Raw genomic sequence first — 26,342 nt, 5'->3', positions numbered from 1 at the left:
GAAAAAAAATATTAAAATATATGCACCAAATTAATGCATGTTATTAGTATATGATTTATGAAAAAAAAATTGACTTTAATATCACTAAGATTAAACCTACATTTCATCTTTCCCACCCATAGATCTCTGTGGCACACTTTGTGTGTTGCACTTTCTTCAGCCCACAGGAAGCTGTCCCTACCATGAAGAGTCCAGTTGGTTGCGTTTGCCCCCTAGGCAAAAGTTCTAAGTCCTTTCCTGGTTCTACAAGTTGAGTGTGCAAGGACTGTTAGTAAAGTGAACTGTTGAGATCCTTTGTACTGAGCAGCTGTGCTCCACAATGTGACACTGACGCTAGACCTTATAAAAGCAAAATACTTTGGTGCTCTTTCACCTTCATGTAACACAGTATCTAGAAATAAGAGGGACAATTTGCTGAATAAAGATTTAGAGCACCGCTAGAAGCGGAGGAGAAATGTCATTCCTGGATCGAGAGAAGCGGGGTGCTGGCATGTCAGTGTACTAGGCCAGAGATTGCTCAAGCATCAGTAGAGGAAACGTCACTCTCACAACCAGCACGTACAACATAAAAGTGAATAGCAGCCTCAACCTGCATGTCTTTGCCAAACCATACCCTCAAAGCATTTCACCCTGCCCACCAGGGCTTAGTCATAGGGCTTATGACTAAGCCTTGGTGAGTGGGGCGAAACACGTCAGCGCGTGGTTTGACAGAGAAGTGCAGGTTGAGGCTGCTATTAATGTTTATGTTGTACGAGCTGGTTGGGAGAGCGATGTTTTCTGTTTTGATGGTTAGAGACAATTTGCTGCCATAGGTAATCTTTTCTTTGGATAATTCTAGGAGTCTCCTAGTAAGTCTTCACTGCCATATGTGCTAGAGATCGGAGAGTAAATGTCTTTATTTTATGTGGTGCAAAGCTAAAAAAAACACAATTAACAGCAAAATATCAGTTTTAAAATAGTGTAACTCACTGCGGTTGGCCATAAACACTTCCAGTGCTGTGTTCTGTAAGAGATAGCGCCTTGAAAAGACAGCCCGAATTTCGCTGAACATCCATTTCCCATGGAGGCCTTCAGTGTAAGCAAGGACCTGGACAAATAGAGGTTAAAGAAAACAAGAGTTTAATATCAACTGTTCTTTCAAATATATTATTTTCAATTCATTTTTTTTTTTCATCAGAACCCTTTCTTCAAACCTTTTCTCTGTGAATTCATTATCGTCACTTAATATAAGAGATTAATTAGAAAATGTTAGTCCTTGAGGATCAGCTGCTTTGGACTATAACAGGAACCTATGGGAAATACAGCATGAAGACAATCTGGTATGATTGAATGGTCTCTGAGGACAACACTTGTCAGGCATGTTTGAATAAAGTTTTTTTTAATCACACTGCTTATTGTTATACCACTTTCCTCTCCAAAATAAAAGAACACTTTAATGCCCTAGTGCATTTAACAAAGAGACACCTAAATCCTACTATTATGTTAACAATACGACAACAGAATTAACAGGTATTAGTCCTACAAAAAATGAGTCAATGTTTTATAAGAGCATTCTCTTGGATCAAAACTGTAAAACATGAAATTCATTTTATGTTCCTTAAGGATAATTGATGAAAGCATAGCCATTGAAATAAGTGTAGGGCGAAAACTGGTTATGGTTTACTTGTAGTATAATCAATTTTGTATGGTTTATGTTAAATTATGGGTGGGCTAGCACCTTGGCATGTTAAACTTGGCAAGTTATTTTATTTTTTTTTTAACACTTAATGGCCAATGTAGCTTTATTTATTTTGTTTCCCTCTGGGGACCGAGACAGACGGATAGACAGATAGGTATAGAGAAGAAAAAAAAAAAAAAAACGAGAGAAAGAAAACAGGTGATTTGAACGGATAGACAATCTGGTATGTTTAAATGGTCCTAAAGGACACAGAGCTTATTGTTGTAGAACGTCCCCTCAGCGATTACCTAAAAGACATCTCAACCCATGGTCACAAGATAGATAGACAGACATCATTTGGAATATATACAGCTAAGTTACCCTCATTCGTATCAATGTTTCGCTCTCTGCAGTGTTTTGGGAGTGAATAGAAATTAAGGGTGTTGTGCATTCACCAGTCGGCTTGTGTCAGGGGTTCATGAGGTGGATGAACAGAAAGCAGATGGTCATTTCATGCTGCATGTCACGCTTCCTCATGGTGAAAATAGGCAGCTCGGGTTATTATCATAGCTGATGAGGCTGAAAGTCCATCAAGTTCTTTTCATAGTGCATCAAACACAAGATTTGTATCTACAATAATAATATCAATAAGGAAAGTATGTGTATCCACAATGTGCATTATGTAAAATGCATGGTTTAAGATCTTTTACGGGCTAGATAGGGTATACTACTGTGGTCAGAATGCAGTGTATTTGTAAGCACTATATACACAGTGCTTTAGCAAACATTATTTCATTCATGTAGGGGTTACAGCTACTTTAATGAGTTATTCTTAAATTCCTTTATTCTTTTGTAAGTAATATAAAATCAATAAAGGCAAGGTAATCCAATGGCTGATTTCAAGACATAAGTGCATGAAGATAAGAAATATCCTGGAAACGAGGCTTTAAGTGCTAATCTGTTCAGGTAACGGCTGATGCCATTCCAACTGTGATATTTATAGGCATATAAAGTAGGTCAGACACCTCATCCAAACAGAAGCTGCAACTTCACACACATCTAGGAATGGCCATAATATGGAGAGTGAACATTTGTAGCAAAATCACATAGAATAAAAGAATGGTAAAAATTGCATTATAAAACATCCCTATGGCTCATAGGAAAAATACCAATAAGGCCCCTTTCACACGGGCTTTCTGATCCGATCCACCTGTCAGTTTTTCAGGCGGAACCGATCGGATGCTCAATGCAGCCCTATGGAGCAGCGGATGGCAGCGGAGACATCTCCTCTGACACCTGCTGCTATCCAATCTTATCCTGTCCGTGAAATCCGGACAGATGGAAACCCCGTTTTCCATCCGCCTGGAGGATCGGATTGGATGAGAACGGACAGGCGGTCCGTTCTCATCCGATCTTCCCATAGAGTAGAGCAAGGATCTGACAGCTCAATCTCTGCACACAGAGCAGAGACGGAGCTGTTATCCGTCTGCTCAGTGGGGATCGGCGGATCTATCTCCCGCTGAGCAGAACGGACTCTGTTGGGCGCACCACCCATGTGAAAGGAGCCTTATGCATCAGGTATTATATGATAGCATTGGGAGGAGTTACATTACCATTTTCTCATAAGGCTGGCTGAGGCAACAATATGTCATAGCAGACACTCTTGACCAATGGCTCCCAGAAAAGTTATTTTGTTGGATTTTTTTTATCTATTGCTAGTGCTACTACAAGTGACAAAGTTGGAGCCAAGGATGTCTGTCTCATAAACATGCACACAATACAGTGCTTGTTTATGAACAGGTCTTTTGGTGGCTTGATTGCACAAATGCATGAGGCCACCATGACAAATGAATGGCCAGCTTTAGAAGCTGTGTGGTCAGAAAACATGAATATTTAAATGACTTAGCCACTTGCCGACCGCCGCACGACTATTTACTGCGGCAGTCAGCCGCTCCTGGGCAAACCGACGTAGGGCTACGTTGCTTGCCCAGGAGCCTGTAGGGGGCGAGCGCGCGCCGCCAGAGGCGCACTCCCACCCCCGCTCGTTCACAGGGATCCCCGCGCGTGTGACCGGCGGCTCCGGTGTCCGCCGGCCACTCGCGATCTCCCGCAGGAGAGGGAGAAAGACAGACAGCTGATGTAAACAAAGTCGTCTTTCATTCTCCCTGATGTAAGTGCAGACAGAGACTATGCGATCCTGCTATGTAGGATCGTATGTCTCTGTAGTTACATCACAAGCCACACCCCCCCACAGTTAGAATCACGCCCCTATGGATACATTTAACCCACTGATCACCAATAAAGTTAACCCCGTCCCTGCCAGTGTCATTTTTACAGTAATTTATAGCACTGATTACTGTAGTAATGTCACTGGTACTCCCAAAAGTGTCAAAAATGTCAGACAGGGGTCCGATCTGTCCGCCGCAATGTCGCATTCATTAACAGCTTACAGGGTTTACTGACCAGCTTCTGAGCTGGGTGGATCTTATGCGCTTTTGGCCATTATAAGCTTTGGCCCATGCGGACAAAAAAAAAAAAAAGGCGGAAAAATAAGCTTTGGCCCATCTTTTCTGGTAAGAGCCCAGATAGCAAGGATAATTTGCCACAAATTTGTGCCAGTGTTGAATTGTAAGTCTGTTAACTTGCTGCACATTTTCACTGGCAAGTTGAACACTTGCAGAGCACTTGAAGCACAAGTTCTAGTTGACACTTTTCCAATTTGCGTAGCAAGTCTCTAGCATGAAAATTCAGCCACAGTGCCCCCTGTGGTGGGATGACTCTTGCACAACATAACTGAACCAGAACTTGCAGTAGACTTGCAGAATGTTTGCAAAGAAAGTTGATCTGAAGTCATGCAATGCGGACTTGCTGCAATTGTGAAACAAACTTTTGAAGCCTGGCAAGTCTAGCAATAGCTTAGCAAGTCGTTTTCAAACTGCTTGCTATCTGGGAGGCGAGAAGATCATTCCAAACCAGTGGTGGATCTCTTTACATCTGAGTTGGGAGAACAAGTGGGAAGTTGGACATGCTTATGGTCTTTGGTCTCACTATTGACTTCACAATTTCCTTTTTATTTATGACATTAGGACATTCATATATGCACCGTGTTTGTTTTCACATTTGTTGTTACTTTTATGCTCGGTGGAATGTATATCCTCAGTTTATTGAATGCTGTTCAATATTACACTCTCTGGCACTTTATCTACTGTTTCTTATTGGAAAATGTGTGGTTAAATATTTTCTGTCGCATATTGCACATATAGTTTGCGGTTACATATTGCACTTTTTGCACTTTATTTGTGGTTTCATATTGTAATTATTTCCACAATATTAGTTTGATCTATAGTGCTGCTTTGACACATATTTTGAGAATTGGTATCACAATTTTTTAGCAAGCTGCTTTTTGAGCCTTAGGGCATCTTTCACACTAAAAAACTGACAGGTGGACCTGATCGGACCCTCCATTCACCCCTATGGAGACATGTCTGCTGACACCGGCCAGTATCCGATCGGATTGAATGGGGCCCCTTTTTTCAATCCGTCTGGTAGATTGGATGAAAACAGACATCCGATCTCCACATAGAGGAGAGTGGGACTCTGACATGTCCATCTCAGCACAGTGAGCGGAGACGGCCATGTCATCTGCCTGCTCAGCAGGGATCAGCGGATCGATCCCCGCTGAGCAGAGCAGACCCTTCATGTAAAAGGACCCTTACTTAACTAGCGTGGAGTTTTCTTCTTTCTTAATAGTGCTTTAACATAACTATTATGGAAGCTTCTTGTAAGCAACTACAAGTCCTGCACATCTATGTAATGACCACTGCATGCTAATTCCTACAATGATTTGATTTGCAGTGAAAAGTTTCCCATTCAAAAACGGGAAAAAAATAAATAAATAATCAATTGCAGTGATTTGTCTTCATGCTAAAGAATGTCTACAAGCAATGTGAATATCTGTTTTGGCCAGTGTATATATCTACATAAATAAATCATCGATAATATTAAAAACAGTTGATTTGCTTCCACAGACTAATGTTATTTGCCAATCATCAGTCAATTGCGTCTATAAACCGTTTAGAAAACAGACTGCGTGTCGGGAGACGGAAGGCACACTGCACACACCCCATGGTGAGAGAGGAGTGAGATGTTTCACGGGGAAGGTTAAGTCTGATGCTAATGCTTTTTTTTTTCCTCTTAAGCAATGACAGTCTGGACTGGTGGAGCTGAGCTGGGCTGCTGTAATTTCTCCCAGGAATAGCACTCTCCCAACCTATGCAGCACATCAAAGTCTCTAGAGTTCAATTAAAATTGGATTACATTGAAATGCTCCATCCATGGGACTATGTATTCACTAACACTTTTCTCCGTAATACTCCAGATGACAGGTACCCATCCCAATTTAAACAGTTGTCATAGAGACCAAGCGGTAAGAGCAGTAACACTGAGCAGTACAAAGGAAAGGTAAGCAGACGGGATTGCTCTGAATGAAGGCCGCTTTCCAGTAATGCGGTTAAAGCGGCGCCTCGCCACAGCTAGAATTTCTCCTGCCTTAAACTATATTTTCTGGTCCTGTTCCCTGCCAATCATATGTCAAGAATAAATCCTTTGCTGGTTAACTATTATAATTTAACAAAATATTTTATGTGTTCCTCTACTGCCACTGCTATTAAATAAAAGTTGTCTTTATAAGTACTAATATACAGAGACGATTAATACCATAGTGACAATTACTGGGGGGGGGGGGAATAAACAGGCCTAACATAGATGATGCCAATAAATTCTAAGGAAAAAATAAATAAATCATATGGTGGGCAATTCAATTTCTTGGCTTCGACCTGCATCTAAAATACATTCTAAATAGCCTTAAAAAATGAAGCTTTTATAACAGTAATTGAAAAGTGTGCATGTAAGGGTGTTACTCATCAGCTGCCGGCTGTATTTTAGAGGGTAATTACCTCCCACCCACCGTATAGACAAATGACAGCGGACGGGATCCTCTCTCATTCTGGGACGACATCATAGAACATGGCGCAAAACCGATCTCGGTAAAGAGCCAGTGACGCGGCTCTTTCACCATGTGATCAGCTGTGTCCAATCACAGCTGATCACATGTAAGAACGGAAATGCCATTTATCAGCTCTCCTCACTTCACACTAATACTGAGTGTGAGGAGAGTAGAGCCAACCCGCAGCATCTCCTCACATGGGAGACCTGTACAGATAATCAGGGCAGTGATTATCAGTGCAGCCCCAGCAGTGCTGCCAGTCAGTGCCCATCGGTGATGCCAATCTGTGCCCATCAGTGCCTGCTCATCTGTGCCCATAAGTGCTGCCTATCAGTGCCACCTAGCAGTGCCCATCAGTGGTGCATATTACTGCCTCCTCAGCAGTGCCCATCAGTAGTGCATATTACTGCCTCCTCAGCAGTGCCCATCAGTAGTGCATATTACTGCCTCCTCAGCAGTGCCCATCAGTAGTGCATATTACTGCCTCCTCGGCAGTGCCCATCAGTAGTGCATATTACTGCCTCCTCGGCAGTGCCCATCAGTAGTGCATATTACTGCCTCCTCAGCAGTGCCCATCAGTGGTACATATTACTGCCTCCTCAGCAGTGCCCATCAGTAGTGCATATTACTGCCTCCTCAGCAGTGCCCATCAGTAGTGCATATTACTGCCTCCTCAGCAGTGCCCATCAGTAGTGCATATTACTGCCTCCTCAGCAGTGCCCATCAGTGGTGCATATTACTGCCTCCTCAGCAGTGCCCATCAGTGGTGCATATTACTGCCTCCTCAGCAGTGCCCATCGGTGGTGCATATTACTGCCTCCTCAGCAGTGCCCATCGGTGGTGCATATTACTGCCTCCTCAGCAGTGCCCATCGGTGGTGCATATTACTGCCTCCTCAGCAGTGCCCATCGGTGGTGCATATTACTGCCTCCTCAGCAGTGCCCATCAGTGAAGGAGAAAAATTATTTATTTACAAAATTTTCTGACAGAAACTAAGTAAAACCTTTTTATTTTTTTTCAAATTTTTCAGTCCCTCTTCTTTTGTTTTAGCAAAAAATAAAAAACCCAGTGATGAATAAATACCACCAAAAGAAAGCTCTATTTTTGTTAAAAAAAAAATGATAAAAAATTAATTTGGGTAGTGTCCACGCAATTGTCATTCAAAATATGAAAGCGCTGAAAGGTGAAAATTGGCCTGAGCAGGAAAGGGGTAAAAGGGCCCTGTATTTAAGTGGTTAAGAGAGAAGATTTTTTTTTTTTCCCTCACCGGCTCTGAGACTGAGAACTGAGCAATAAAACACTGCTCAGAAGGTTTTTTACCTTAATGCACAGAATGCAATTAAGTGGTAGTACAGTCACTGTGTTTATTTTTACCTATAGGTAAGCTTATAATAAGACTTACCTGTAGGTACAGCAAATTTCTCATAAACATGCACCTTTTAGTAGATATTTAGTTTAGCAGCAGCCATTGATGTCACTGAGGCATGCACTCTGAAGGAATGACATTCCTGTGCCGTGACTTCAGAGCAATGTGTCACTGCTATGACACCCATACGCATACTCGGTAGTGACGTCATCGTGGCACAGGCATTCATATGGCCGCTGAAGAAACACAAGCGCCATCTAAGTGCAGCATCAAGTATTTATTGTGGCAAAAAGTTAACATGTACTCACACTTGAGTAAAAGACACAGCTTCTGGCGTTATGAATCAACAGTCCCCTGAACAGAGGGATGTATCAGGATGGCCTCGGCGGCTACAGCAGATTGGGACACGGCTGATGGATGTCAGCGTCTCCGTGGCATGGCAAAGAGTCAGCGCGGCTTCTCCTGTCATCGACTTCCGGGTACAGGGGGGTTACTAAGGCGACACGTTTACGGAGCATGCGCTCCTTCTCAGGCCTTTGCGGCCGCAGCTAGCAAACCCAGAAGTAAGAACAGGTGGAAGCCCCGTGACCCATGGCATCGCGCTGCTGGAGGGCTTTGTTTTCAGGTAAGTTTGTCATAATGTGCTGGTATGCGGTGCATACTAGCACAATATTTATTTCAGGTATTTATATAGCGCGGTCAATTTAAGCAGTGATATTCATATACATTGTACATTCACATCAGTCCCTACCCTTAAGGAGCTTACAATCTAAGGTTCCTAACTCACATTCACACATACTAGGGCCAATTTAGACAGGAGCCAATTACCCTACCAGCATGTCTTTGGAGTGTGAGAGAAAACCGGAGTACCCGGAGGAAACCCACGCAGGCACAGGGAGAACATGCAAACTCCAGGCAGGTAGTGTCGTGATTGGGATTCATACCAGTGACCATTTTGCTGCTAGGCGAGAGTGCTAACCACTACACCGTTGTGCATGATTATTACCACCCGGGGGCACCTTTTTCTTTCTTTTTTGTTGCAGTTTTCGGTGAAAAAACTTTCAGGCTTTAGAACCACTTTAAGTAATTCATACATCACACACCTACATCTGAAAAAAATGTAAACACAGTTGCAAGAACAAGCTCTAGCTGCAAGCACACCCAAGTATAGATCCCCTCCACCTAATAAAAATTGGCCAAACAAGCATAAATAAAACAGCTCATGTTAATTACAGATGAAAAAGGATATAGGTTAAGTCCTGATGGTATATATAAATGAGCAAATGGCGGTAAATGTTGTAAACACTCAATTTTCCAAATAAGCCAACTACGTTTTAATTGCTCAAATTATCTGGAATCAATTCCCTCAAGGTATGGGGCTATTAGCAATAATGGCTGAGTATTTATGGCGCTTGCAACCTATGAATAGAAAGTGGTGGGAAATCGGTTTAAACCACAGCTATCATATCTCCATTAAAGAACCACAACTGACACCTAAACCATGATTTATAAACAGAGCGTATCTGTTATTTCAGTTGCCACGAGTACACAATGCCTTCCTGCATAATAGCTCCTCATCAGCACTGGGAATATGCATTAACAATGTTTGAAGTGTTTGTGTGATGTGTATACACAAGTAAAAGCAGTCATTTCATCTCTGCCTGTCAAATATGCAAATGAGGTCAATCTGTAAGTTGCTTGTCAGGGGGTATGGACTGTGTCCTAAGAAGATGGTAAAGTGAACCTGTCATCTTCACAAACTTCAGGCCTGATGTCTTACACATGAACTAGTGATGCAGAAATTACACCTAAACTTCTCTGTCCCCAACAGCAAAACTGCTGGGCTGGAATTAACAAAACATTTACAAGGTGCCCAGATATAAAAAAACTGCAGTTATGTATGCAAAAATCAATCATTAAATTTGGGTTTTTCAATGCAACTAGCACCTAAATTTGACTTGTCATCAGTCTTTTGTAATCCCCTGTACAGCAGCACCCAGACTGACAAAGGGAGGAGCTAGCACTGGGAGCCAATCTGGTGTGCTGCATGCAAATGTGCTGACAAGGATCATGCTAAGAGGAGAGGAAAACAGAGTGAACAGAGGGATGACCACATCAGTTGTCTACTGTTCCTTTACTGTCCAATCAACAGGCTTGGAAAAGGGACAGAAAACCACTGTACACCTTTTACAATGTACAACACTGCCTAAAGCCCAACTGTGGAAAGTTTAAAAATCATCCAGAATTTGCCTCTTCCTAACTAATGACACCACAAAACAACTTATTCACTTCATGGTTATATCTCATCTTAACTACTACAATTCCTCCTCACTGGCCTACTCCTACATGGGCTACCGACCCCCCCCCCTTAGTCTATCATGAATGCTGCCTGTAGACTAATACACCTTACTACGTCACCAACTTCATCTGCATATGTCTCCCAAATCGCCCACTCTGCTCCTCCCAAGACATCTTGCTCTGTAGCTCCCTTGTTATCTCCTCCCATGCTCACGTTCAGGACTTTTCCAGAGCCTCTCCCATTCCCTGGAACTTCATACCCCAGTATGTCTGGTTAGCTCCTACCCTGTCCATCTTTAACCACTTCCCGCAAACCGACATACCTGTACATCGGCTTGAAGATGTGGTTGTGTGGCTAGAGGCATCACCCCGGTAACATTTTTTTTTTAGAGCAGGCAGTTGGATTTCTGATAACAACCATTGTGTCCCCACCCTCCTGCTGCTTTGCTCGGGTCTCCCCTCCCACCAGGAGACCCGAGCGTCCAGCTGGCATTGCTGACAGCTGGTCACAGTCCAGAACAAAGCCGGATTCAGCTTCGATCGGGTCTCTGATGAGGTAACCCTAAAGAGATGTCAGAAAGTCACTTCCTGTTTACTCGGTCTGCCAATGGCACCCATTAAAAAAAAAATTGCAGCATTCAAAAATGCAGATTTTGGCATTTTGAATACTTTTAAGTGCAAAGGAGGGGTTTGGGGTCTAATAGACCCCAGATCCCTCCATGAGGAGTATCTGTCACTGCCTATTACTGTCACAAGGGATGTTTACATTCCTTGTGACAGCAATAAAAGTGATCAGATTTTTTATTTATTTTTATTTTTTTAAAGGAACAGCAAAAAAAAACAAAAATGAAAATATATAGGAAAAAAAAAATGTTTAAAGCGCCCCCGTTCCCGTATGCTCACGTGCCAAAGAAAACGCATACCTAAGTCGTGCCCGCACATGTAAACGGTGTTCAAATCACAAATGTGAGGTATTGCCGCAATCGTCAGAGTGAGAGCAATAATTCTAGAAAAAGACCTCTTCTGTAACTCTAAACTGATAACTGTTAAAAAAAATTTAAAGTGTCACCTATGGAGATTTTTAGGTACCGTAGTTTTGCCATTCCACAAATAGTCGCAATTATAAACTGTAAGATGTGTAGCGCCTCCCTCCCAAGCTTCAGAGGCCTGGTGGTGACCCCCAGAGACAAGGAGGGCTAACATTCCTCCTCAGGGTACAGGTTACTAGGCATGGGGGGTGGTACAAGTGGTCGCCAGGTTACAAACATCCGACTTACAAATTACTACTTACAAAATAGAGGGAGACAACAGGAAGCGAGGGGAAATCTACCCCCAGGAAGGGAAATTCACTCCTGTAAGAGTTCTCATGGGAAAAAGGTGTCTCCACTGAAGCTTTATCACTAATCCTTCTTTCCACAACAACTCAAAATTTTTCAAAATCTAATTGTCATAGTGACAGAAAGTGAGGTGAAATCTTCTGAACAGGGACGCACACAATAAAACAAATGTTACAGGGGTATCAATCCTTCCCTATGCTATCCAAAAAACTTAAAAAATATTATTTTGGCTGGAGCTACATTTGAAAAATGTACCTGTTCCGACTTACAAATTCAACTCAAGAACAAACCTACAGTCCCTATCTTGTTCGTAACTCGAGGACAGCCTATACAAGGTAGAAAGATGGGCGCCAGTCACTTTTATGCTTGAACAAAGAGAAGTTTATTTCTCCCAACAGGAAAAATGTGGTAGAGCGGGGTAGGGCACAGGACACCCTTAGTCAAATACAACAGCAGACTTAATGATCGGCAGACTTTTTAGACAAAAATGTAGGAAAGGTAGACAGCAGTACAAGAAAAGAGACTTCAAGCTGGAACCAGCAATCTGTACTTTGTAGCAAAAGCTGTCTCCTATAGCAACAATATTCAACCCATGGAAGGTGCAGGAACTCTGTGGATGATGCTCTCCATGGATCCCCAGGCTAGGGTAATTAAAAAAGAGGGCCAGCAGGTCTGTTGTTTTTCACAAGTTCAAGCTCTCTAGCAGAATGCATCAGTTTACATGGATAGGACAAACCACTTAACATTAGCAGGGGTGGTTAAATGATCAGCTTTTATTTATTCATGCAAATCCTTTATCCCAAAAGGAAACTGCTTATAAAGTGTGAGCTGCATTTTGGCTTGTTTGTGTATCTAAATCTGCTAATACATTTAACACTACCCTCCCCAGACTGACAACAGTGCTGTCTGGTGGGCCTACTGTGCTCATTACTTCAAAGTTATGTCTCACTAATACTGGAGGTGTGTTAATGGCAGGATCACCGGGAGAAAAAGCCAAGGAAAGAAAACCAATGCAGCCACCACATCTAATGATTGGTAAGCTGCAATATATTATATTTTTGCTTTTGGAGTTTAATACTGCATTCCCTGCATTAAAGTAAAAAATGTTCTACCACTTTCTGAGCACCCTCTTACCTGAGTCCTCTGTTGATCCAGCTGCATCTGTTATCTCCCTTCTCCCTGTTCTCACAAGCTTGGCCTGTCAAATCCTGTGAGGGGGGCAGGGCCAAGCTGCACTGTGTGTGTCTATAGATGCACTAAGCTTGGTTTGGAAACAAGTTTCCCATGGTGGCTTTCCGAGTTAAGGAGGAGCCTAGAGCCCCGGTGGAGGACTATACATCATCAAAAAAATGACAATTGCAGGGAAAGGAGGGACTAACGGCTTTGGTTCTAAGGGTCAGTTCACACCACTTGCAGTCCAGTGCATTATTTTTCAACAAAAAACAAGCATGGATAGTAGGTCAGAGGGTTTTCAATGGCATAGTTCAGACCAGTGTGGTCAGTTCCATTAAAAAAGAGGAACATGCTGCATTTTTTCTGCACTGCACTGTACTTGACCGGTGTAAAATGCATCAAAAATGCACTGGAGCGCACTGGAACACACATGTCTTTATTTAAGGTTAAGAAAAAAAGAGGGGGGGGGGGGGGGGAAGAGAACTGGACTGCATTAAAACGCACTGTAAAGCGCCAAAAACAAGTCAAAAATGCGCATGCAGAAAAGCATCCAGAACGCCTACGAACTGCATTTCTATGGTGTGAATAGGCGCTAAAGGAAAGACTGTAGCAAAAAATGATTATTATTATACAGGATATATATATAGCGCCAACAGTTTGTGCAGCGCTTTACAATATGAGGGAAGACAATACAGTAGGAATCAGAGGGCCCTGCTCATAAGAGCTTACAATCTAGAAAAATGAGGGATGTTTGGGAGCTTCAGTATCACAGTAACAGGAAGTGAGGGTAAATTCTCCATGTAGAGCATGGGTACCTTTTGGCTTCTCTGGGCCACATTGAGTGTAGAGAAATTTTCTCGGGCCGCATATAAAATATAAACTATATTTAAAGTATATAAGTAATAAAACGTTGCGGCGCCCTTCCCGCGCTGCTGCGCCCCCCCCCCCAGCACTAATTTAACACAACTAGTGGATGATCCCCTCCGAGGCAGCCTCTGCCTACAGTTAGTTAGAAGCCGATGTGGCCGTGCCCCGACTCAACTTCCTCCCCAGCAGAAAAATAAATAAATTGTCATGGGGCAGTGGGCCGCATTGCCTGCGGTTCCGGGCCTCAGGTTGGCCTGATGTAGAGACACAAAAATAAAAACTGACTAATATCCCTAAAAAATGTAATGTATTACCTAGGGAGGGGGATGGGGGCCATTTAGGGAGTAAAGAAACAAAATAAAATCCTGCAAATATTTTACCTCCAAAACAATGTAAAAATAAATAAATGAATAAACCCAAATAAAGTTTTTGCTGGAATTTGGATTTTTTATGTATCTATACATGAGAAATGACACTTCTAAATCTCAAACCCACTTGCTAACAGTATGAAAAATAGAACGACCCCATCACATTGGAGACTGCCGTATGCTTGTCACCAGGCTCGGTGTATTTAGATCATCCTCCTCTCCCGGGAGGCAAAGTGCCGGTCAAACAAAAAGAAAACAAAGCTTGGGGTATGCAGAGAAAAAAAAAAACGAGGTAACAAGCGTAGATCAGGATTTGTCAAAACATTGGGTCCTGCTATAAAACATAAAGGCCTCCTCCGTGCTGCACTGAATTATGGGCTTTATTTATTTATTTATTTTTTTCATATATTTTTATCCCAGCTGCAGAAAAAGCTATCTAATGAACCTGTCTGGGGCTGCTGTCCCCATCCTGTCAGAAGTGTCAAGAAATGACAAGCACAGGGGACAGGGCGCCGGCAGTCATAGACAGCCCTGCCAGCTGGAGAGTTCAGCCCCAATCTAATCACACCAGCAGAAAAGGAGTTTCACGCTTTCAGCCTGACAGGATGGGCTGCAGGCAGAGAGGGCTGAGCAAGAGGCGAGATGGGAACAATGCCTTTTGTTTCAATTACATACCTATTCACACAGTAATTAAATGGCATCGCCACCAAGTATAAATGTGACCTTGCCATAATACCATTATTGCAGGGGCAGAAAAGTCATTTTCAGGTTATATAGAAGGTTGGCTGATAGGCGATTACACAACATAGTGAAAGGGTCTACATATAGAAATCAACTAAAACATGCAGTGTTTTACATCACATTTCGTGTGTTAATAATATAGAGACGTATATCAACACTAAGGCATCACATGCACAGCTAGGCCAGGATATCATGTATTCCAAAGCTGGAGAATTCTAAAAATGTAAATGCAGGAACACTATGAAGTGCAATTCCTTATAGTTAAAAAAAAATAAAAGTTGTATTTGTAAATATGTCATTCGGAGAACACTATACAGACACGTTCGAGGTGTAATCCAACATCCACACTGTTTTAATAATAAGATACAAAGAGATTTTTCAATTATGCTACCTGCGACTCCAAAACTCCCTCAACATCAGTCGTGGAATCCAAAAGATCAATTGAAAAAATGAAAAACTATTGCACCTTACAGTATAGGTTACATAGAAATAAATAACTGCAACTATGTGGTAACGGGGCTTCTTTACACCGTGTCTGTTAGATCAACACAGGCTCAATGCAAGGGCACATAGGAAACAACTGTTCTATAAACACTATATTACCCAAAGTATTGGGTGTGTCTGCATTTACATGCACAGGAACTTTAATGGCATCCCAGTCTTATGCCTCGTACACGACCAGATAATTGGACGACTTATCGTTCGCATTTTGTTGCATAATACTAATATCGAATGCAACAATGCGTACTAAACGTATGATTTTTTTCGTACAATTCTGGAAAAGCTTCCTGGTTGCGTAGCTACGTATCGGATAATGCAATTCATGGCAGCCAGGCTTTTTCCAGGCTATTTTCATGTTTCTGATCATGCGTGGTCTTTGTCTATAGATTTTTAGCGGACGCATACTGTACTGATTAAGCGATTGTCATTCGCTAGGCTATCGTACGACAACATTTTTGGCATTTGTCCCTTCGGATTTTGTTGGACGAAATGTTGTGATAGGCTGTCGAAAGCTGTGTGCTATCAGATTATCCTGCAAACAATTCAAAAGCAATTTTTTTCGTACGATTATCTGATCGTGTGTACGAGGCCTTAGTCTGTAGGGATCAATACTGAGTTGGCCCACCCTTTGCAGCTATTACAGCTTCAACTCTTCTGGGAAGGCTGTCCACAAGGTTTAGGAGTGTATCTATGGGAATGTTTGACCATTCTTCCAGAAGGGCATTTGTGAGGTCAGGCACTGATGTTGGAGAGAAGGCCTGGCTCGCAGCCTGCCCTCTAATTCATCCCAAAGGGGTTTTATCGGGTTAAGGTCAGGACTCTGTGCAGGTCAGCGCAGGGCAGACACAGCCAGCTCTCTTCTGTGGGTGGTCAGATGTAAACAAACCTCCTGTCCACTTACATCCGACTGCTATCCAAACTGATCCACCAGACCAGGGGTCTCCGAACTTTCTAAACAACAGGCCAGTTTACTACCTTTTAGACTTCAGGGGGGCTGGACTGTGGCCATCTGGAGTAGAAAAGGTCTCAGCATCAGTAAAGAATTCCCCATCTTTGGACCTCATTGTGGGTGTTATTGGCAGGAATAATGCCCCATCATTGGCAGGAATAGTGCCCCATCATTGGTAGGAATTGTGCCCTATCATTGGTGTTATTGGGACCAATTGTTGATGTCATTGGGAGGAATCGTGCCCCATCGTTGGGTATCAGTGAATGAAATAGTGCCCAGGGATTTAAAGCAAGCAAAGGGCTGCATTTTGGCCCCTGGGCCACAGTTTGGTGCACTAGACGGATGGGGAGGGGATCCCCATCGGTCTGTTTTTAGCGTATTGGATGACGGCAGGTATAATGGACACATGTCCGTTTACACCCGCCGCTCCATAGAAGTCAATAGAGGGTCAGATCGGGTCTGCCTGAAAAATTGACAGGCGGACCTAATCGGTCCACGCATGAGAAAGGGGCATTAAAAAAAGTTAACCATGTGGTGTGTTGTAACAAAGCACTGCACTGTTCCTTATTGCCCCTTCCCAACCCAAACCAGAAGGCATGTGTTCTGTTTGTTATATTTTCATACATTTAATGTGCATGTCGGATCAGAATTGGGAAAAATAAAATCGCATGTGGTAGATCTCTGTAATACATGCATATTCCCTTTTTTTTTATTCCTTTAAAGACCCTGCAAGTACAAAAAAGTACCTGTTTGATCTGCCAAATAATGCAGTTAGCGCCTAATGTCCTACTGTGTGCTTATGTAACACAGAGCATTTTTGTGTGCTGAATGGTGTCAGCCCTGACCAGCTGTCTTTTGCTTAACTACCGAATCCCTCCCAGTTCGCACATCTCCACAACAGAGATTAACTGTTCAGTAGACCAAGATAAAACCTGGGAGGGCCAATTACTCCTTGATATAACACAGGTTTGCAGAATAGCTCTAAATTTCTGACACAATCATCAGGTATATTTTTGCACTTATGCACAAAATAATACAGCAAAATGCTTTCAATCGTATATTTACCAGACCATTAAGGCATAAATAAAAGACATACTTTAAGCACAACCCAAAACATGCTCTCCTGAGCCACACAAAAAACGAATGGCCATTTGGCCAAAAGTGGGTGTTGTGTTGACGAAGGTCAGGGTAGCATTGTGCACAGTGGACAAAACAATGTGCTAAAGGATTTTAAGGGCCATGTTAGATGGATGTTCTGTTCACAATGATCCTTTTTTTTTGCTCATGAAGAAAATCATAGTTATTTTCTATGGAATCACTGACTCGCTAATTTTTCAACAATTTGTAGCTCCGTTGATCAGCGACTGAGTTTGACAAGCGACAAATCGCTCTTCACTCAGTCCTATGGTTTAGCTGAAAAGTGCTTAAGGACAGTCATTTGTAGCAGATCACACCAATAGTATGCTGTAACACTATTCTGACCACTAGCAGTCGCAAATTACTTCTTAGCAACAAATCTCCAGTGACTCTAGCAGTTAACCATTTGCCGACCGCTCACATTGAGCGTACTGCGGCAAAGTGGCTCGTTATCGTCCAGCGACGTAGACCTACGTCGCTGGACTCCTCCCCTCATGGGCGGCGCGCGCGCGCCGCCGAAGGCTTGCTCCCGCTGTATTCAAACACAGCGGGAGTCGGGCCAGGGGAGGAGAGGCGGTGATCACCGCCGCTCTTCCCCGATCGTCGGGGATCGAGTGAGGAAATCCGCCCGCTTGTGTAAACAAAGCAGGCGGATTTCCTATGTGACAGGCAGTCACAGATTACAGGATTCAGCATAGCTGAACCTGCGATCTGTGCCTGTGTCACACAGTCCCCTCCCCCCACACACGTCAGTAAGCACCAGGCATACATTAATCCCTTGATCACCAATAAAAGTTAACCCCTTCCCTGCCAGTGTCATTTTTACATTAACAGTGCATATTTATAGCACTGATTATTGTAGTAATGTCACTGGTACCCCCAAAAGTGTCAAAAATGTCAGTAAGGGGTCCGATCTGTCCGCTGCAATGTCGCAGTCCCGCAAAAAAAATATCAGATCGCTGCCAGATTGCCACCATTACTAGTTTAAAAAAAAACAATAAAAATGACAAATTTCCCGTAGTTAGTAGCTGCGATAACTTTTGCGCAAACCAATCAAAATACGCTTATTGCGATTTTTTTTTACCAAACATATGTAGCAGAAAAAAAATTGGCCTAAAATGTTAAAAATTTTTAATTTTTTTGGGGGGAATTTCATATAAAAAAATGTGAAAAATATTGTTATTTTTTCAAAATTTTCGCGATTTGTTGTTTATAGCGCAAAAAGTAAAAATTGCACAGGTGATCAAATACCACCAAAAGAAAGCTCTATTTGTGGGGAAAGAAAGGACATCAATTTAATTTGGGTACAGCATTGCATGACCGCGCAATTGTCCATTAAAAAAAACGCAGTGCCGAATCGCAAAATATGGCCTGGTCAGGACCGTGTAATTGTCGGTTAATGTAACGCAGTGCCGAATCGCAAAATATAGCCTGGTCAGGAATGGGGTAAAATCTTCCGGTCTTAAAGCGGTTAAAAATACACTCATTGATAATTTTTTTGTCAAAGACATGTAGCTAAATACATTTTGGCCTAAATATATGACAAAAATTGAATATATTGGATATTTTTTAACTGTCAAAGTAGAAAAATATTGTTATTTTTTCAAAATTGTTGCATTTTTTTATTAATATCGCAAAAAATGAAAAGCGCAAAGGTGATCAAATACCACCAAAAGAAAGCTCTGCTTGTGGGAAAAAAAAGGACGTAAATTTTGTTTGGGTACGGCGTAGCATGACCGCGCAATTGTCAGTTAAAGTCACACAGTGCCGAATCGCAAAAAGTGGCCTGGACGTAAAGGAGGAAAATCCTCCAGTCCTAAAGTGGTTAAATCACTGCTGCAAGTCACTGTTAATCGCTGACATTAAGGTAATATTAAATCCCTATTTTTTAAACACTTTTCAACAGCTAGTATAATCACTTACCGAGTATGCAGCTTTCTTATTTTTTTAATTCTGCCCATGTTCCAGTTTCCAGCCATGACTGCTGCCCCAGGTTTGCTTTTTTATGATGGCTTCTTACCCTCTAGAGCCACCCTTGCATGCAGGGACTAGAGTTGTGTCTCCTTACACAGTGTGCATCAATGGAAACACACAGCCCCATAGCCTAGCATGGCAAGGCACTCCCTTGCCCTTCTCACTCCTCCTCTCTTTCTTAACTAACAGACTGGCTTTAGACTGCACCTGTGAAAAACAGAAATTCAGGGAAGCAGCAGCATTGAAAGTTGTAAATTGCAAGAGCTAGGATAAGAATTTTCACAAATAATTTACTGGGGTATGTTTATTTTATCTCCCTCAATGTGTTGAACTAAAAACACAGAGGGTTAATACTACTTTAATGATTTATAGCAGCAGTTAACTGCTAATACAAAATCCTTCGTCTGACATTGCCTTCGGTATCAGTCCCTGGCTGCAGATGTCCGTCAGCCTGTATTCCATCTTTTTACAGTCTGCATGGGGAAAAAAAGTTCATTGTAACAAGCAGAAGTTTTACCTTCACTAAAATGATAACTTCCAACGCTTCCAAAATAGAAAATGAGCAATAAAACTATTTTCAGGGCTTGAACGGTGACATCAGTGCTCTCCATAAGTTTGATGTTTTACTTATATTGAAGTCAGCAAATCCCTTTATTTTCACAGATCTCCAAGGCGGCTAATTGTCCACGTGATGAACTTTGTGTGGGTTCACCAGAGCAGCTCTTCACCAAAGAGATTACAGAGCTACTAATTCGCCAGTGCAGAACAAAGAATACATTTTTATTTGGCCCCATTCACTCACAGGAAATAGACTGCTGGGTAATTAGTGACATCACTGTGGGTGTATAATTCTCCAATTAGCACTGCATGTCTGACCCGCAATAAATTGCCCAACTTTGAGTTCTTTCCTCATTGTCATAAAAAAACAGACTGACATCCAATTTGACGAGGACAGCTCGAGTGCCTAAAAGCCAGGGTTGTTTTCTATCTGACTGCAGAACAAAAAACACATTTAGGTTTCAGAAATAAAAAGTACAGTCACAAAAAAAAAAAAGTAAATAACCAAATAATTGCCGATCAGATGGATGGTAGAAAATGGAAATTTAAGTAAGCCTGCTGTTAAAACCCAAAAGGTAAACCTTTCACTGCATCACCTGCATGTACATTTAGAAACGCATGAGATCACAGCTATGAAGGGGTTTTGTTTCGGTTATTCTTAGAACTTGAATCTTTATTCCATGAAAGTTATTGATCCAAAAAAGAAAAAAAAAACCCATTCTGTATACATTTTATTAGAGTAACATTTTACCTACTGCCAGATAAAGGCTTTATGCAAACGACCAACACGGGGAATGTGCAGCCAACAGAATCTGCGTAACTACTCTCCTGGGACCCGCAGCCATCCATTGAGATGCATTAGAAAATGCGGCTGTATGCGGTTTTGCCTAAAGCACCCATAAGGAAGTATGCACCGAACGCACACTTAAGAAAATATATTACACCATTACAATAACTTTAACAAGATTATTTTGTCTGCATATTGTATTTAAAGAAAATGGAATTCACCTGTTTAATATTTTAGCTTGTAATATATAGAGAGGCCTAGTTGCCAGACCATTCATAAAAAAAAATATCTTACCATAAGATTATATGCATATTTATTGTATTTTATACATACTGTTAACCTGTAAAAGTCTCTCTTGTGCAGACATCTAAGAGCTCTCATCTCCTCCATCAACTGCCATCTTGGATGTGATGTCGAACGCCCCAGCAGACTCAAAGCTGTCACTCAACTGACACTCTATAGCAGGGGTCTCCAAATTTTCTCAACAAAACGGCCAGTTTACTGTCCTTCAGACTTTAAGGCCTCTTTTACACATGGAAGTCCGTCGGCGGACTCCGTTTTTCTCAGCGGGGGATTGATCCGCCGATCCCCCGCTGAGCAGGTGGATGGCAGCTCTGTCTCCGCCCTGTGTGCAGAGACAGAGCTGTCAGGTCCCCACTGTCCTCTATGTCCATTCTCATCTGATCCGATCCGCTGGACGGATGGAAAATAGGGTTTCCATCCGTCCAGATTTAACAGACCGGATCAGATGTCAGTGGACATGTCTCCGCTGACATCCAATGCCCCATAGAGATGCATGGGGCATCCGTTCAGATCCACCTGAAAAACGGACAGGCGGATCTGAACGGTCCGCAAGTGTGTAAGGGGCCAAAGGGGGTCCAGACTGTGACCAATGTGGGTAGAAATTGTCCTGACATCACCGGGAGTTAAAAGTGCCCCATTTTTTATTTTAGGGAGAGGAATAGTGCCCTATTGTTGGTGTCAGTGGGAGGAATAATGTCTTGTATCAAGGGCCAGATAAAGGCAAGCAAAGGGCCACATATGGCCCCGGGCAGCAGTTTGGAGACCACTAGTCTATAGTATTCCCCATAAAAGGTTATGCAAGGAGTTGAAGGGAGGGCAGTGAAGCTGGTTCAGCACAGTCAGTAATTAGACACTCCCAGAAGAGGAGAGGACTATGACGTACAAGGAGGGAGAAGGCTGTGCTTGGAAATAGACTCTTCTTGGCACAGACAAATATTTTAGCAAGTTCAAATGCATATTCCAAGTAAAAAAGATGGAAAGGAAAAACACTGCAAGTAAGCACTTAACACACCTACATTTTCAGCGCTTTCCTCCCTGTCAAAACCGAAAATAAACCTTGCAATACCTTACAAAACCGAAAGTTAAACCTTGTAATACATACAATCAGCATAGTCTACCTGCCAAGTAGTTTAATGTTTAATCTAATTATTGCTGCACTTCTGTTCCAGTGCTGGAATCTTGATGACATGATGTCATTTGTGCTCAGCCATATGATATTTTGGTTGAGAGGACTCCATTGCATGAGGCTGCACGCTGATTAGCAATACATTTCAAAAGCTGCTGCTGCAAGTGGGACCGACTTTCTCATGCCACATTGCAGATGCAACCTTCAGTTCCCAGACCCTGCCCGGTCACATCATTTTCAAATCAATATTGAAAAAGCGGCTCCATGGTGCTTACTGCTCATGCACAGGTTTTTTTTTTTTTTTACCAAAAGAAGGCACTAATGATAAAGCAGCAACAACTTTGACGCACTTCACACCAAAGGTTCTTACCCATAAGGACCATTATGACTAAGTAGTTTTTTTGTGAAACGTGTCAAGGCCTCTACTGCAGATGATTCCTCACTAGTGCCTTCTTTTGGTAATAAACCTCAGAATAAGCAGTAAGCACTGCAGACAAGCTTTTTGTTTTTGATTTGCACACCATCGGTCTGCTGAAGAACTGATGGGAACCTTGCAAAGTGACCAACCTTTTCGCGTAATCTAGGGATCCTGGAACATATCTGGTGGTGATGCTGGAACACCCTCCTTTATGCCTCTGACACACACACACACTACAATTCATTTTGAACATGCCTTTTAAGTGTAGATGTGATTGTAATGCAGAAAGCAGAAGAGGAGAAGGTTACACAGCGTAGGCTACAGGTAGTACATTCAACTGTCCTCCTATTGACCCTGTATGGTGGTATGTGAACTTATTCTTTAATGAATTTTACAGGACTAAATTGAGTAAACTGTTTTAACTTCAGCACAGTTCTGTGTTTACTGGATAGCATTAGTAGTTACTGTAACTAAATGCTATCACTTCTTGCCTGGCCCTGCCCTTTAAAAAAAAAAAAAAAAATGGAGTAATGAAGCACCCTTTCCCCCTTTCATTCCATTCTTATTTATTTTGCCTCTTTGCTTTTCTCCCAACCTTCCTATTTTCTATCTGTTATCCCGACAGGGCTTAATATAGAGGTACGGTTTGCAATAAAAAGAGATGCTTCATCACCCTATCTTCACTGTCTGTTTGCAAAATGTCGATAGCGCTGAGGCGGTCTTGTCAATTTCAAGCGTGAGGGGCATTCAGTCTGACTCCCGGTCGAGCAAGTAGAAAAGAGTTATTATTGCAAACTTTCTCTGACTACTAAATTGTTGTTGCAATGCGCCATATATATGTAATTGTATACCAGACTGCAATGTGCCATATATATGTAATTGTATACCAGACTGTTTTGATGTTCTAAGGCACTATGTAATGTGTTAACTGAAGATACTCTGTTCTCATCTACAGAAAAAGTAATGAAGCATGCAAGTCACCAAAAGACATTTGTATGTTGAATGGTTGATGTTTGTTGGTTGTGCGTGAAAATTCTAGTAGATCAGCAGTTTTTAAATACTCAGACCAGCCGGTCTGGCACCAACAACCATGCTACATTCAAAGTCACTTAAATCCCCTTTCTTCCCCATTCTGACGCTCAGTTTGCACTTCAGCAAGTCATATTCGCCACGTCTAGATGCCTAAATGCATTGAGTTGCTGCCATGTGATTGGCTGATTAGCAACTTGTGTTACCAAGAAATTGAACAGGCGTACCTAATAAAAAGTTGCTAAAAGTCACAGACCATGTGATAAATGGCTTAGCAAAGGTCATGTGACCAGTAGTCAGAGGCAGGGCTGGCCCTACCATGGGTCCCACTGGGTCCATTGGACCCAGGCAGCACTTTGAGAGGGGCAACAAATTGACGCCCAAGAAGATTTTTTTCTTCCAGCAATTTGATGCACACTGCTGGCTCTATATCAGATGTACAGCTTTCCCCCACCTGGCCCAGCGGCGCGGCAGGTCTGTCCCTTCTATAAGTTAACAGCACTCCCCTACCTATTTTCATAAGATGGGAAGCATGGCAGGTCTGGTCAAAAGGCGGAACTTTTCAAGTTAGGAAGCGGGTGATTGGTTACTAGACAGCGGGGCAGTCCCAGCAATCAATTACCTGCCTTTCACATGAAAAGTCCCGCCATGCTTCCTGTCCTGTGAAAATAAGGTATGGGAGGGGGAGTGCTGTGATCTTATGGAAGGGGCAGTCTAATATTGATGGAGAGGGTCTGTGATGAGGGTAGTCTATGATGGGCAGGGGATAATCTGTGATGAAGAGTAGACTGATGGGGGGGGTGGTCTGTGAGGGAGAGTAGTCTGTGATGGGGGGGATAACTAATAGGATGGCAATATGTGAAATGGAGTTTGTAGTTTGGAAATTAACACAGTGGTATGTCATATCATTTTGCATATATACAAGGTGCTGTTGCATGTAAATATGACTTCCTGATACATTTATTTTTAGTTTTAAAAAATCATATTATAAAATAATGATTGTGGGGGGCTTTTGGTGGACGTGATTTTTTTTTTTTTTTTGGGGGGGTTGCAGCATTTTTGCGGACCCAGGCAGCACAATGTCTTGGGCCAGCCCTGGTCAGAGTGAGTCCAGATTCCAGTTACAACAGCAAAAGGCAAATTATTTTGTGTCTATAGACACTATTACGTTTTCTGTGAAATATTTAAATAAAGCTGCATATATAATATTTTATATAAAATATGAAAGCTCGACAATAAGGGAGCCTAATTACAATTTTTGCTACTGGTCCCTATAGCATACAGTCACTGTACATCTCTTGGAACACTGAGTCAATATTAAAGTGTACGCTTAAATATAGCCATTTCTACCAAAAACATAAATAAAAATATTTCCTACAAATAAACTGAAAATATTAACAGCAGTGTGTAAGGAACACAAAGACCAAACACAGTCTATGTGCATAACAGATGGCCCTTGCTGTGACAGTCACTGTGTAGCATCACAATTTAATAGACAATTTTCTAGCCAGTATTAACAGAGGAAACGCAGATCTTACTTCCCCAATATTAAATTATCAGCTAAACATATAACCATGTTCCAGATTGAACTTCAGGAACTACAGTAGAAAGCACTTGATATCTGGTGATTAAAGCGGAGCAGCATCTAGTGGAGAGAGCAGCCGTTCACATAGAAACCCCGGGTTTGTTTACTGTCAAATCCTGTGACCGAGTGCCAGATGGTGGAATTCACAAACTGTGTCAATCATTATGAGATCAACTTCTTCAGCGAGTTGGTGAAATTAGTACGCAACGAGTGAGCTATAACCTTCTTATAGATAAAATAGGACTACAGTCTACATGATAAATGTCCATGGGGTCATTAGGAGGCTTTAAGACAGTTGTCAATGGTACAAGTGCCCCAATGGAAAATGTTTCTTCTATTCCTGTTCAGCTGTCGCAGAGGATATTTCCCTCATTTTAGAGAGATATTCTCTTACTTGATGTTGGGTCTACAGGACTCAAAGTGAAGGAATCTCCCCAATGGGGGACTGCCGGCAAAAAACTAACCGGGGTTCTAATAATTACCTAACTGTATTGGATAGGTAAAAATAATTATATTAAATAACTAAAAAGCTGTGGCTTTAGACAAGTCTAAAGCTGAAATCCTGGATCTATTAAACTTAACCACAGAGGGTATACATAGCTTGAAGCACAAAGCATACAGGTGATTTATAGGCAATATACCCAAACGATAATCATCCACTAGCATTCTATGCACAGAAATGGTCTGCGATTGACTGCACATACCTGTGGCATTGCATGAATAGGCACCCACATCTACTATACATTATATGTAGAGATGACACTTTCACTTTACAAACACTAGTTCTTTCTTGCTAAAGGCAGAAGGAAACGCAGAGCACAATCATATCATGTTCACTGATGTCACTTGACCAGAGTGCTTGTAATATAATAAATTATCCTCCTTCTGCTCCTGTTCTAGCAGCATAAAAATGTCTTTAGTGAAGTAGAGTGAAATTGTACTGATGTCAGAGCTGAAATATATGAATGAACTGATTCATGTTCCCAGTAAAAAAAAGATCAGTAGAATAATGTGTTGAGATTACGACAGTAAAGAACAGCACAGAAACCAGCAGATACTCCCAATAGTGATGGGACATCACCAACTATGCAAACAAAGTACATTAAAAGTGGACTTAGGATAACCAACAGGTCAGTGTGGGAAACACAAGTACCCAAATGCCA

The 26,342-nt window shown here is 42.0% G+C and overlaps 1 protein-coding gene across 5 annotated transcripts in view; it reads right to left on the bottom strand.

The window, feature by feature from the left end:
* Positions 1-26,342, bottom strand: part of NBEA (neurobeachin) — a 1,052,497-nt gene that overhangs the window by 165,652 nt on the left and 860,503 nt on the right. For all 5 annotated transcript variants that reach the window (XM_082246613.1, XM_082246612.1, XM_082246614.1 and 2 more), the window contains one exon: positions 970-1,087. In XM_082246613.1, the coding sequence (XP_082102739.1) occupies positions 970-1,087 (118 nt within the window). The remainder of the gene's footprint in view (positions 1-969; positions 1,088-26,342) is intronic.

The sequence above is a fragment of the Pelophylax lessonae genome (genome assembly GCF_965119305.1).
Source record: "Pelophylax lessonae genome assembly, chromosome: 2".
In the NCBI taxonomy this organism is placed as follows: Eukaryota; Metazoa; Chordata; class Amphibia; order Anura; family Ranidae; genus Pelophylax; species Pelophylax lessonae.
Note: the sequence above shows the minus strand (reverse complement) of the source record. Positions and strands in the feature narration are given on the sequence as shown.